This window comes from Indicator indicator, chromosome 21 (genome assembly GCF_027791375.1).
Source record: "Indicator indicator isolate 239-I01 chromosome 21, UM_Iind_1.1, whole genome shotgun sequence".
NCBI classification, from domain to species: domain Eukaryota; kingdom Metazoa; phylum Chordata; class Aves; order Piciformes; family Indicatoridae; genus Indicator; species Indicator indicator.
Window position 1 is genome coordinate 9,378,294 of NC_072030.1, and position 13,820 is coordinate 9,392,113.

Sequence of the window (13,820 nt, forward strand, 5' to 3'; positions counted from 1 at the left end):
TCTGTCTGCATACAAATGGCTATGTTCTTATGAAATACCTCCTGCTTAATGTGCCATGTTACACATACCAAAGATCTTGTTCTTAGTCTTTCACTTCTTCAGGAAAATTATGTAGAAGCGGCAAGCAAAACCCATGTTTCAAAAGAGAAAGTGTAAGCAGAGTAATCACAGCCATTCCCTAGAAACAAGATGAGAGAGGAAACAAATCCTGGTGAGAGTTTAACTCCTGCTTCGGAGGAAGGCAACCTGTCACTGAGGATGATGAACACGGAAAACCACAATAGAAATCTATAACCATAGGAGATCAAGTGAAAGGTTAGGATTCTTTATTTGCTTGGTGTTCTTGTAGGCTTGGGAGGTCTGGGACACCTGAGCTCTGTGGAGAGATGAATTGACAGACCAGCAGGAAGGTGACAACCATCAGTTTCCACAAAGAACAATGCTATTTCTGAATTTCTGATGGTCTCTGTCAAGGAGAAAATCTTTGGGACAGTGACAACCTTGAAGTGAATTACTGTTACCAGGAAAAGTATTTTCCACAGAAACTTCTTTTTTAAAAACTTGTTTCCTCTCCTGTTGTTCAGATTTCAAGGCTTCTTTCCAAATGACTTTAGGGAACAGTTAAGTCTGTTCTCCCATAGCAGAAGTTTTCTGTTTAGCAGTCCTCATCAGCATTTTAGAGCATGCTAGCATGAGATGCTGTTGGTCCAATGATAATTAAAATTCAGTATAAGGCTGCTGGGTTTTTTTCACTTTACATGTTATGATGAAGACCCATAAACAGGTTAAAGACCTTTTGTACTGTTACAGTCCAGGTAAGTGATCTTCCACGAAGTTTTGGAACAGCTGAAATATGAAAACAAAAAAACAGACAAAAATAAAATTTTATTTCAGTCTCACTTCATCAATCTAAAATTATTTTCTCTGTCTCCTAATCTGTAGTTTGCTCTTACAAAACCATATGAAGGAGCTTATATTTTTGTTTGGTGTTAAAAAGGTGTTTATCTCATTTTTCCAGCTAAAACCCCTAATAAACATCAGTAGTATGGATGGAGTTTGATTCAAGAAATTTTGCTGAAGTGAAGATAATAGGCACAATGTGTTAAAATTTGGAAGGAAAATTATCATGCAATTAAAAATGTCAGAAGCCCAGCTTTTGATTGATTTTCATGGTAGGAAATACTTAGCAGTTCCATTTTCATATCCATTTCCAACAGGAAAAGAAGTGATAGGTTTACACTACAGTACAGGTAAGTCAGTTTAGACTAGGGAATACCTTTTAACAGTAAAGGACAGTGCAGCACTGGAATAGAGTATATGAGGAAATGTTAGGAATTTTTCACTGGAAGCCTTTAAGAACAGGTTAGACAAACATCTGTCACGAATAACATAAACACAGGTGATTATACGGACAGTAAAGGGAAATAGCTGATCTTCTGAACTCCATTCCTTCTCTGTGTTTGTTGAAATCTCTGTAAAAACAATTGATTCTTTGCTAAGACTTTGTGAAGGTTTTCTAAGTTACAGCCATGAAGATCATCTGTGTTTTGAATCAGTTTGTTGGAATCACTGTTTGTTGGAAAGTAGCAGTGATGGGACTGGCTCCCACCTCTGTCCTTCCAGACTCGCAAGGAGTCCCATTATGATAGTGTATCTCCAACTCTGCTGAAAACTAGGTATCGTATTATCTCTATGTTATGGTACATACTTTGCCTTGGAACTCCAAGGTGAAGGAATGTAAAAGTAGTAAATCAAGACAAATAGGATAGTGGGGGATGTATGTTTTTTTTTAATTCAAAAAGAAAAACCCTGCCTGGCATGCTGCGATACAGTAGAGAATTCATTTTATTTACCAGATGAATAGACAACATGAGTAAAAAGCTGTTAATCAGTGAAACAGGAAAAAATAGCAAAAGAAAAACTTCTTTTAAAGTATTTACTGACTTGTAAGTCTAACAGTCTTATCTCCCTTCCTCAGCTGTGTTTTCTGAGTCAGCAGTAGTTAAATTTTCCAGCAAGCCCTACATGAAAGAAAGTATAAAGGGTGATTAGGGATTTCCAGGCAGTGACCTCACCTTTGAGTGGGACAATCAATGCATTTGCTCTGACATTCTTTCTATGAAGCAGTGCAGTGACAGCTGAAGTTGCTTTCAAGAAGTCATCTCAAAGGTGGCTTGACAGCATCCAATATCTTAACTTTTCTTAGCACAGGAGACCTTGAATTTCTTAATTTTCCTAGTTGGTGACAATGGCATCTTATTTTGGAGTTACCTCAGCAGTGTTTTTCATCTGGGTTATGACATTTATGGCTCAAAATTACTATATAGCAGGTATGTAAAGTCCCATTTTTAAAAGTCTCTTAAATGAAAAGAAAAAAGTACTTGGGAAAAAGTAGCTAGAACTGCAAACAAAAATGGGGGGAAGGGAGTGTGTGTAAATGTGTTTCTAACCCAGGAAACCACAGGATTTTGAGAATACAGTGCAGTGAAAACTACTCTAGCATATAGGGGAACTTTCATTGTTAGTCTAATCTAATTACTGTCTAAATACTATAGCATAACTGTCTAAATGTTTGTTTAAAGCTTTGGGATTGCATTTAGCATTCAGTTAAGATCTATTGAAATGTGATTTTATTTTGTATTATTTAAAATACCACAGTGAACAGCATTGTACAATCCTCAGAGTGTAATACACATATGAAAACAGTTCTGTGTGTCTGTAGCCAAATGCTGTCCTTAATGTGAAGTGTTTTGCTCTAATTTGGCACTACCCTGATGCTCTCTTGATTTGCAGCTTTGAAGAAAATGTGTGGCATGGATCTCATAGTTCATCTCCATGGCAGTCATGCCTATCTCTTGTAAATACTGTACAAAAGTTCCTATTTTGTATAAACTTATCTGAAAAAAATAACATAGGGAACTGCCAACATCAGCCTTATCATGCAATTCTTAAATAACCCTTCTTCCTCAACCATTGTTATATGTATCTATTTTTTAAATCAGGGTCATATAATACCCTTCTTCTCTGTGTTACTGAAATTCAAATGTCTTCTCCTTCAAATTCCAGAATCAACACAACCTATTCTTGTTGCAGTAGCTGCTGGGATATCTGCAGCTACTAGATGCATGTTAGATGTTTCCAGATGTTTTGCTGTAATTTGCAAAAAGTAGATACTCGTTCTACCTATGTAAAGGAACATACACCATTGTGGCAGACAATTGATTTTCTTATCTACTGAGAGGTTTATGAAGGAAACGTGGACTGAGCAAATTAAATAGTCAAGTCTGTTGAAATTGCACAGGACTGGAGTACCTAACAACAGTAATTTCCTCCAGCAATCCCAGCCACTGAATAATTTTCATGAAGGAAATGGAGAGCTTGAGTTTTAAGACTATTCCTTCTAGTTGTTAGGACCCCCTTGAAGTACCAACTCATGCACTCGCTGCCCATTGGTCCTAGAACTCCAGTCAAGGTCACAGTTGATCTCCAGCTGTGTCTTTGAGGTGTGTTGTAGCGTGCCCTCACACCTCCTACAGTGACTTACTGACTGGGTTTCATGGATGGACTCAGTTCTCAGGTTGCAGGTAGCCTTGTCTCCAGGATGGGCTTCAGGCATGTGTTATAGGTATATATTCTGCTTTTCCAAATGGAGTTTCTGTGTGAACTGTGTCTGACTCATTGTCTTGCTCTACATGGGACTGGCAGTGAAACCTGCTGCTGTCACCACTGCGGTCCTGTTCAGGTGCTGTGGGATTGTACCCTGGTCAGTGAGTGTACTGTCCTGCCTATACTGTGGTCACTGCATCCTCTTTTCTTGTAGAACAGCCTCATTCTTTCTGCTCCCTGACATCAGCAGCCAAAGGAAGCTCTATCAGACTGAAGTCTTGGCAGAAGGCAAAGAGATGGAAACAACAGCTTCCCCAAAAAAGCAAGAAGAGAACTAATGCACACTAAAGCAAATACCCGTAGTTTACAAAAACTGAATAGTTTTCTTCCTGTCCAATGACAACTTTGTCTTGTTGTGACAATCTTCTGTCTAGATTTTCCCGCCTTTCTCATTAAACCAGATTTTTCCATGTAAGACCCAAACACTGAGGTGAATGTCCTATTATTAGCAGGCTATCTAAATAGAGCAAAGCTTAAAGTGCAACTATATGCAGCTTGCAAGTTAATATGCTTCTAAAGGATTGGTCATCTTTAGAACAGAGTTCAGAGGCAATTTAAGAACTGATTAAAAGACTTGAAGAAGCTACTGTTCTCTTTCTAGATTTCTTCCTCACACTGCAAAACCATCTGGAATTTAAATTGAAGCTGATAACTATTCCAAAATATTTTTTACTTCACCATTTTGTTTTAAAAGACTTAGGAGTTCTAAAGTACAACTTCGGTTCATGTCCTAGTCACTTATCTTTTAAGACTTAATTTCCTTATACTGAATTTTTATATTATGGTATGTATTTACCATTCAATTCTCACATAGTCTAGAATAGAATAGAATAGGAATTGGAATAGAATAGATGGTTTCAGCTGGAAGAGACCTAAAATTATCATCGAGTTCACTTGCCTGCCCAATTAAGGGCTGACCAAAAGTTAAAGCATGTTGTTAAAAGCATTGTCCAAATGTCTCTTAAGCACCATCAGGTGTTACACATTGGCCATCTCTCAAGGAACCTGTTCTTGTGAAGACATAGAGGATATTCTGGAAGACAGGCTGGCTCAAAAGAAGAAATTTGACAATGTGAATCATCTTCACACTGGGACTACCTTGTATAGGCTTGAGGTCCTTGATGCATACACACACATTACTTTTTTCTCATCATGGGGAAATCATAACGTTCTCATTCTGAATTTGTTAACCCCCTTTTCAGTATTTTTTTAAATATTTGAAGATGACCTAGAGAATCATATGGAAATGCACTGGTGTGGTCTTCATTTTGTTTGCTTCTTTTGAATGATCTCAAAACATAAAGCATCTTACAGGTAGGTGCTCCTCAGTTAACACTCAGCATGTTTTACATCTGTTAGGCTGTCATAGTTGTTATTAGGCAAATGCAATTTAGACTAGGATGAGAGGAAATGGCCTCAAGTTGTACTAGGGGAAGTATAGATTGGATATTTGAAGGAACTTCTTCACTGGAAGGGTTCTCAAACACTGGAATAGGCTCCTCAGGGAGGTGGTTGAACCACCATCCCTGGAACTGTTTCAAAGACACATAGATGGTGGTGGTGGTACTAAGAGTTAGATAATGGTTGGCCTTGATCATCTTAAAGGTCTTTCCAAACTGAAATGATTCTATTAACCTTCACTAAGCAACAAGGCTTTGCTGCATCCTCCTGTAATATGTTTGGGTTTCTCTTACCCTGAGGGCAGGGGCTGCATTCAAACATAGTTTGGCTATGGAGGCTGCCCAAGTGTTCAGTGGCTCACTCACCATGTGACTGTGTCCACCCCATACTAGGAAGTACTAATGGCAGGCCACAGCCTCTACTGCTGCTGAGAAAAATGGACCTATTTCAGTGATCGCTCTACCAAACATTTATGTCCAGTTAAACTAAACATAAGGAGAGCAGAGATACATCTTTTCCCAGAAACCATTTCCCCCCACACCCAGTAAAGGCATGAGTGAAAAGCCTGCCTTTCTTTTAACACTCCACAAAAGCTTAGTCATCTTTTTATCCCCTTCTCATCACAGGAGTTGTTTGGCTGCTAGCTCTATGTTTTCATTCATAAAATTCAATCTAACCTCTGTTGCTAAGAAGTCATCTGGTGAGTTTTCAAGCATCATCCTGCCTTGAGAGTTTGTGTATTCTCTGCATTCTGATATATAATTTTTGATGAAGTATTCATTAGTGTACAAATCTGGGGAGCACATGGTCTGAAAAGCATACTGAGCAAGGAAGTAACACCTGAGGTTGTTGGCTGTCTGAAATGCTTGCAGTGAAATGCTGAAATGCATAATTTCATGTGGCAATTACTGCACATAACTCAAAAACTAAGGAATCTTCTTTCCAGTCTATGCTTCCAGTGAAATATGGAAGCAAAACAGAAATATCCTTTCTCTTGTCTGAGCCAGACCCTGAATTCTGTCCTATGTCCTTAACATAGGTTAAGAAAGTAGAGCAGGTGTATTCAGACCTAAACTATTCAATTCCTGGTGTAGATGTCATGACCGGTAAGCCAGATGTAGCTATCTGAAACAGCTGGATAAACTGCCTGAATGGGGAGAAGTGTCATAAATTCACCCAACCTATCCTCTCTTACCCTCCTGCCTGCCAAGCACTCAGTGGCTTAGGGGTGGACGCATCATGCCAGTCTTAAAAAAAAAAAAAAATTAAGAGGAAAAACATTAATAATCATAAAACCATTACTGGAATATTACTTCCATGAAAAAATGCATATAATACCTTTGATAGAACTCATCAGTTGGTAAAAGTGGTGTACTGACAGAATCAGTGCCTGAGTAAAACTGCTAGTTTTGTCATTTAGATTTAAAACAAGTTAAAAACCCTGTCTGATTAGTCTTCCCATTTTGTATGAGTAAGTATGACAAGTAACAGTGTCTTTAGTAAGAAACTGACTCCAGGTAATGACTGAGATGCCAAATGTATATACATTCAGTCTAAGAACCAAAATTCTTGACATTCTGCTTTATTGTGTTGAGAAAATATGTTCTATTTTTGCAGTGTCTTTTCTGCCACAAACTAGGTTTTTTTCCTACTATCCTCAAGCTAGAAACCTTTACCAACATTCAATTCAGTTGAATGTGATCTTAAATTCTTCATGAGGAATAAATGTTAATATCCAAACACTAACCTTGAACATTTATGTCTAAATTACAGGTTCCATTCTTTCACCTTGCAGGATCACAGGTGTAGGAATTTATCTTGAGGAGAAAGTGAATTTCTCAGAAGCAAATAGTGCATGCAATCAACTGAATCTACAACTGGCGAGTAAAGACCAAGTTGAAAAGGCTTTGAATCATGGTTTTGAAACCTGCAGGTATATAACATCAGTTAATGTTTCATCACCTTTAAGTGTATGCCTTTACACATATCTGAGGCTTTTTACAAATCTAATATTTAAAAGACTGATGCTTTTTATTGTAGCTATGGATGGGTGAAAGATGGATTTGTTGTCATTCCGAGGATAACATCCAATAAGAAATGTGGTAAGGGCAACATTGGACTAGTGCAATGGAATGCTGAACCCTTTAAAACATTTAAGGTCTACTGCTTCAATTCCTCAGGTATGTAAGCATGAGAACTACATTTTTTTTTTGTGTTTTGATTTGGGCTTTTTTTTTTTTTTTTGGATTTGCGTGCTGAGTGAGTTCTTATAATTTGTTGGCCCTTTCTCCCCCAGTTTTAAATGTTGTCAAGCTATACTTAACTCTTTAGGGGGGAAAAAAACTTCAAAGAAATACAAAAAGTCAGTTCAGACAACCCAACTTAATTTGGTGCTACCAGGAAAGCATTTGAAAAAGAGTTGTTTTTATTGTTCTGTAATGTCAGCACAATGCTCTTGATATGTTTTGATTATTTAGGCATGTTAATTTGAAAGATAGTGCATTGAATCTTTAACCAGGATGTCTGTGTATGGTGTGTTTTCTTGCAAAAAGACCAAGAGTGGGGCACTTCTGCAAAATCTAATGTTTTTTTGATAATAGGAAATACGATATAGAGTTAGCAAGGAATTCCAAATTGCTTGCTTTGTTTAACTCAAAAAATGTATACTGTTACAGTATGTGAAGGAAGTTGAGCTTGCTGAATGGTTTAAAATATAACTCAAAGTAATGTATATTTAACACTGGGATGATTCTGCATTTCTTTATTTTCATTGTCAAATTGTTGCCTGTTCTATACATTTCTTAGCAAAAATATTTGGCAAAAAGCTCATTCTGACAATTTTCTTTGTGCCAAAGAAATGGCAAAATCACTTGAAAACTGTAGCAGAAAAAGTAAAGCTCCTGCTGCTTTGCTTTTTACTCTGTGAATGTAACTGCGTCATCAGATTTCCCATGGGCATTCATTTGGAGAATGGTACACACGTCGTTTCTCACATTTTCACAGGAGCATGAGTCAGAACTTAACTCTTCCATTTGCATACAGAAGTCCACTTGCACTGATGGTTTTATATAGATGACATTCACATCATTTAAATGACTTCATTTCTGAGTATTCCTGACCCCCATTAGAACTGTATCACTTTATCTCGCACTGGTGCCTGGTTTACCTCCAAGTTTTATGGGCTATGTTTGTTTCCAGGAAATCAAAGTAGCATTTTAAATATCAATAGTACATGCATATGTTTTGAACATATACATAATATAATAGAAATATTTTTGAATGTTGGATCTGCAGTTTAATCTCCTGCTCTGCAGGAGGCCATTTTTGTTTCTGAATGCATTTCAGAAGGAATCTTGTCATTGGTATGCAATTATAAAATGAGTGCCACACTTGCTGAAAAAAAATGTTTAACTATGTGTGTAATGATTAGAGGTGTGTAATCTCAGTTGTAGCCATGTTTGAAATGGGTATGCCTGGTATGGGTAAGGCTCTTGTGAATAACAGTTTCCACAAGGGAATGTCTGAGGAACAATTTCAATAATTACAGGTATATTGTAAGTACAAAACTAACATCCAACACAACTCTTACATATTTCTTTTCCCTTCTGCAGATGTTCAGATTAATTCATGTAAACCAGATCCAACCTCAACCATATCACCTTCATCAAGTGCATCAATGGAATTAACTACATATTCAGGCTCCGATGAGACTGAGAACATCACAGGAGTACCCAATATGACTGAGTCAGAACAGCCCATGAAAAACCAAAAATTTCGTGTGATCTGTGTAACTGAAACTATATTGCCAACAGAGGGGACCACTAAAGAAATGCCAGAGAAAGACTCAGTGACTGACTCTTCTAACAACACTTCCCATGCTGCCTTTAAAAATGATGCCATTGTCTTTGGAGGTAAAGGCCACATATGGCAGCTATTGAATCAAAAAGGCCAGTTGCATAGATATAAATACTAAAACTGTTTACTATTTTTGTTTGCTATTCCAGTATCCATTTTGAAATAGCTGAACCTGGGAGCAGAATAGGAGTGTTATGTTTTGCAAAAGCCAAAATTATAATAAAGCAGAGGATTTTAAAACAAAGTTAAATTAAGATCTTATTTTACATTTTTTGATAATATTTTAATATAAAATGATGGAAGTTTATTCTGGTTAATGTGATTGGAGTCGTAAATTTCTGAGAAAGTCTTAGCTAACACCATGTGCTCAGAGCAATGGAAGGTTCAGCAGGCTCCTAAAAACAAAAGCCAAGGAACTTTGAAGGAGAATTGCTGTTCTCCAAATATGGAGGTGGTGTAAGATACAAGGTGTGAATAAGAAATCCTAACACACAGAAGCTAAGAAATAGACTAAATATGAGGAAAAGCATTTTTACCATAAGGAAGCTAATCACAAAATGTGTTCTTCAGGCAGGCTGTAAAAACTACCCAATAAGCAGATCAGGTCAGGGATTGCCTAAATATCAAGTTTAGGCTCTCTTTTAAAAATCTAGCAGAAGTAACTAAATTTTTGAGATTCCTAATGCCTCTGCTCTTCAGTTGATGTGTATGTACCTCTTACACTAGGCTGTTTTTAGAAGAGTCTGGATTTATGCTCATGAGCCTTCAGACAGTCAGAATTAAATACATACAAAAACTCTGTGCTCACCTCATTTTTTTTCTCTAGGTATTCCCACTGCACTTCTTGTACTAGCAGTCATCTTCTTCATTATTTCAGTTGTTCTATCAGTCTGCTATATCAAAAAGTAAGTTTTTGTTTGCTTTTGTTTTGTTTTTTCTCTTGGACTGCATTAACTCCTAGAGTACAACTAGTGAATATTAAAATATATAGCTAAAGAGCAGAGAAGTAAGGATAATGACTTAACAGCATTAATGACTAAACCCCATTGTTATGCAGATAAAGTTTGTTGTTGCTGTTGCCATTGCCTGCTTTAGAAAAGGAACCAAACCCAAATATTGCCTATTTCTGATTAGTCAGTCATGCCTAATGTGCCAAAATAGCAACACTGAAGTGTGCATCTGTTTGTATATAAGCCTGTTTATGCAGTTTCATTCTTTTTTTTTTCCATGACACACTCAAGGTAAATGTTTTTATTCCTGGACTATGATTGTGTCCAGAAAAAAAAAATCTTTGAGCTCATTTGTCATGCACAAAGATCTTCAACACAGTGTGTCATTAAATCAAAAAGTTGTGTGCACTTCTCACATCCTAGCCCAGACAGATTTATCAGTATGTACCACAAATCCTGAATACACATTGTCTGTTTAAAAAACCAAAAACAACAAAACCCCACCAAAATATTTATTTTAAAAGCACACTGCTTGAAAAAGCACAATGATCTAGCATGGCACTCTAGAAAGTTAATTCTAGGTATTTTTCACTTTATTTCTTGTGAGTGACACTACCAAACTACATCAGTGTTTCTGTTTTACTATCTTATTTTTTCTATTTAAAGGTACAAAAAAACCTTCCCATTTTCAAAGAAGAATCAACAAAAAGAAATGGTTGAAACTACTGCTCTCAAAGAGACTAATTCAAATGACAAAACACCTGAGAAGGAAACAAAGAATAATGGAAAAAATGTAGAAGAGTCTAAAACCAAGCCTGAGGCCACAGTAAAATGTCTAGAAGCAGAAGTGTAAGGGGAAGAATGTACACTTCTTGACAGAAATATAAAATGCAGAACTTAGCAATGCTTTTAAACATGGGTGATTGTAAATACTCATGAATTCTCTCTATCTTTACATTTAAAAAAAATAATTTCATCTTTAGTCATGAATGGTCTTGCAGAAGAACATGGTATCTTATTTACTTGAAATAATGAAAACTCCATATTACTCTTTTTTCATCTTTAATGAAGAATTAGGAATATGCTACTAATTATATGCAGTGTGTTAACTATGTCCACAGAATTCAGATCAGTATGTAATGAAATGGCATTTTTTTAACTGGCTGGAGGATGTCTGCTAAATTAATGTCCATAAGAAAATTATGATACTGTAGCTCTTCCTCATGTAGATTAGTTTATTTCTATTAAGCAAGGGTATACTGGTTTTTAAAAGTTTGTTTACAAGCAAAAGAACTTATTCTGTTTACAAGCAAAAGAACTAAATCTGTTTACATGGGAGTAAGAAATCAAAGGATCAATCCACTGTTGTTCAGATACCCAAGGAAGGGTACACAGATGCTGATATTTGTATATATATAGAGCAATTGATAATTTTCTTAGATATCTGCATCCTATCATAATAGTTTTATTTATTAAACCCTATATCATTCTTCTGCACCAGATATTTGACAGGGAAAAAAAAACCAGCCTTGAACTGTATCTCAACAGTTATATTTAAAATCTCTTGTGTATATTTAAGTGTGGCTTTCATAACAGACATCTCCAGTAGTATGGGGCATTTACAATTCATAAAAATTCATTAAAAATATAAAGTATGGTAGACACAGCTGTCTGGAAAATTTATTTTCATGAACTGTCTCACAGTAAAAAGACCTCATGTAACCTTAAAGCTAAAGAAGTAATTAGTTGTTTATAAAAGAAGAACACTAGCAATTTATGAAACATTTTATTGAATAAATGGTTTGGATAACTCATTTTTGAATGTGAAGCTGATTGGTACAGCAAGAGAACTTTCTTTTTTGATCAACCTGCTTGAAAAACATACCGTTAAATAAAATAGCAATAGAACTGCTTACCTATATTGTGGTTTTTACAGTATAGGATACTGGTTACGAACTTTCATATTTTTGATTCACGGAAATCTAAAAATTGCCCAGACAGGGAGTTGTAGTGTATTGCTAATAGCATACTTAAGAGATTCTCTCTGTTGTTTTTTGTTTTCTTTTTACTTTTTTCTGCATAGCAGAGAAGTATTTCATGTCTCTGAGAGTTTGAAATGTGTTGATATGCAGTCCACCACTGCCCTTAAAGCTACACTACTGCAGAAAGACTCTGATTCACTACAGCTCTAAAAAGCACTAAGTTCAGATGCCTATCAACGTAATTTCAGCAAAAAAATGTGGAATAGAGAAAAGCACTAGATACAGCCTTCCCATTCAGTTAAGTAATTATCTTATAAAATACTGCAGTAATGCCATGTGGCTCTCCTGGCACCCTGACTGAAAGCATTCTTTGCCATGTGAGCAGTGACAGTAGACAGAGGAAATAAGGCCATCAGTAAGGGCCACAGCCAGAACTTGTCATGATGGTGTCAGAATAGCAAATGGGCTTAAGGATGCAGGCAATGATAGTGGATTTCAAGTGACTTTTTAACTTTTTTTATGACATACTAAAATTTCCCTTGCACCTTAGAGATTAGAAATTACCTGTTTCTCTATTCTTTGGCCCTCCACCAGGAGATAATTACCTATCACTTATCTTGCTCTCCTACAGCTATGTCTCTATTTCACAGGTATCAACTTCCTTTTCTCTCAGCTTGTCTCCTTCACACCCAAAGAAATGTGGAAAATTGTTCTCTAGTTCCACTCTAGCTGAAAGTTTGTTGCCTCTGGTTTAGATCTAAATAAGGGTGTTTTTCTTCCCCTGAAGTGTTTACTTTCTAAAAAAATCTCTATGAGATGTGACCTTAACCCATAAATGCCTTATCATGTACCTTAAAAACTCAGATAGCTTTCATCCTGACCTTAACAGTGACATCTGGTCAACGCAGCATTTGATCTGCCCATCCTTTCTACTACACAATTTATGCCTCCACAATAAGGCTAAAAGGAGCCTGTTACGCTGTCTTGTGTAATAAAAGCGGCTATAAGTACTAATCAACAAGTACTGTATTTGATATTGTCGGTGTATAATGAGTACTACTCACATTCAAACTGGAAATTACAAAATGTTCTTGTTTAATAGAAGTGCAAGGGATGTACCACTACAGAGCAAACAGGAAACAATTTTTTCAGTTCTAGACAGAAAGTGTCAAAAAAACAAACCAGTAACTGGGAGCAGCAGAGACTGAAGAGAAATCATTGTTTCTGACTTTTCTCAAGTGTTGTGCTATTTTTTGTAACACATTCTCAACAGCTGAAACATTTCTTGATGTCTCAGAAATTGCATTATGCTCGAGTATCTTGACCAAATAATTAATTCCGCCTAGCAGGAGATCACAGTTTGTATTAATCATTTGACAGTAACAGTAGTCAGATTCCCACACTGAGGCTACAGATGTTTGCTGACCTTAGGCAAAAGGCGTGGTTGACCTGCAGGAAATACAGTGAAGTTCCCAGTCTAGCCCAATCCCCGTCTGAAACATAGAGGTGCCTTTATCGTGGGAAGTACGTGTGTCTGTGTGAACAGAAGTGGGCAGGAAGAGGAAGTACTACTCCTTTTCTCCTCTTTAAAAAAAAAAAAAAAAAAAATCATAGACTCTAGAATTAAACCTTTTAGCATCAGGATGTGGATGACCTAGAAGACGTTTTAGGATTACTGTTCCTAAATGCCTGTTATGAATATAGCTTATTTATAACAATGGCTTGCTATCATTCATGGGTGTTGGTCTTTTTTTGTAAGAGGGTTAGTGAGCATTGACCTTTGCCACATCCATTCAGCTCCCACATCCTCCACCCAGACCCGGTGCCCTCTTCTTTCCCCGGCCGTTGTGGCAGAGTAGGCGGTGTTCTGCACCACCAGGTCCTGACCTGTGATGATCCCACCAAGGCAGGCACCCAGACTCCATTAAGTATCATTTAAATGTCTATTTATTACAGCTAACAGAAA

The 13,820-nt window shown here is 36.7% G+C and overlaps 1 protein-coding gene across 1 annotated transcript; it reads left to right on the forward strand.

Moving 5' to 3' along the window:
* Positions 1-2,248: 2,248 nt before the first annotated feature.
* Positions 2,249-10,725, forward strand: LYVE1 (lymphatic vessel endothelial hyaluronan receptor 1). Its single transcript, XM_054390630.1, has 6 exons — positions 2,249-2,330; positions 6,841-7,000; positions 7,108-7,247; positions 8,679-8,978; positions 9,749-9,827; positions 10,539-10,725. Exons 1-6 carry the CDS (start codon positions 2,249-2,251, stop codon positions 10,723-10,725), a joined length of 948 nt encoding a protein of 315 aa, XP_054246605.1.
* Positions 10,726-13,820: the final 3,095 nt, after the last annotated feature.

What these genes read in the sequence shown, in the direction of transcription:
- LYVE1 (XM_054390630.1), top strand. Translation starts at nt 2,249, where the DNA reads ATGGCATCTTATTTTGGAGTTACCTCAGCAGTGTTTTTCATCTGGGTT. An exon ending in TCAAAATTACTATATAGCAG is followed by an intron (nt 2,331 to 6,840) that starts GTATGTAAAGTC and finishes TCTAAATTACAG; the next exon opens with GTTCCATTCTTTCACCTTGC. An exon ending in CATGGTTTTGAAACCTGCAG is followed by an intron (nt 7,001 to 7,107) that starts GTATATAACATC and finishes TTTTTATTGTAG; the next exon opens with CTATGGATGGGTGAAAGATG.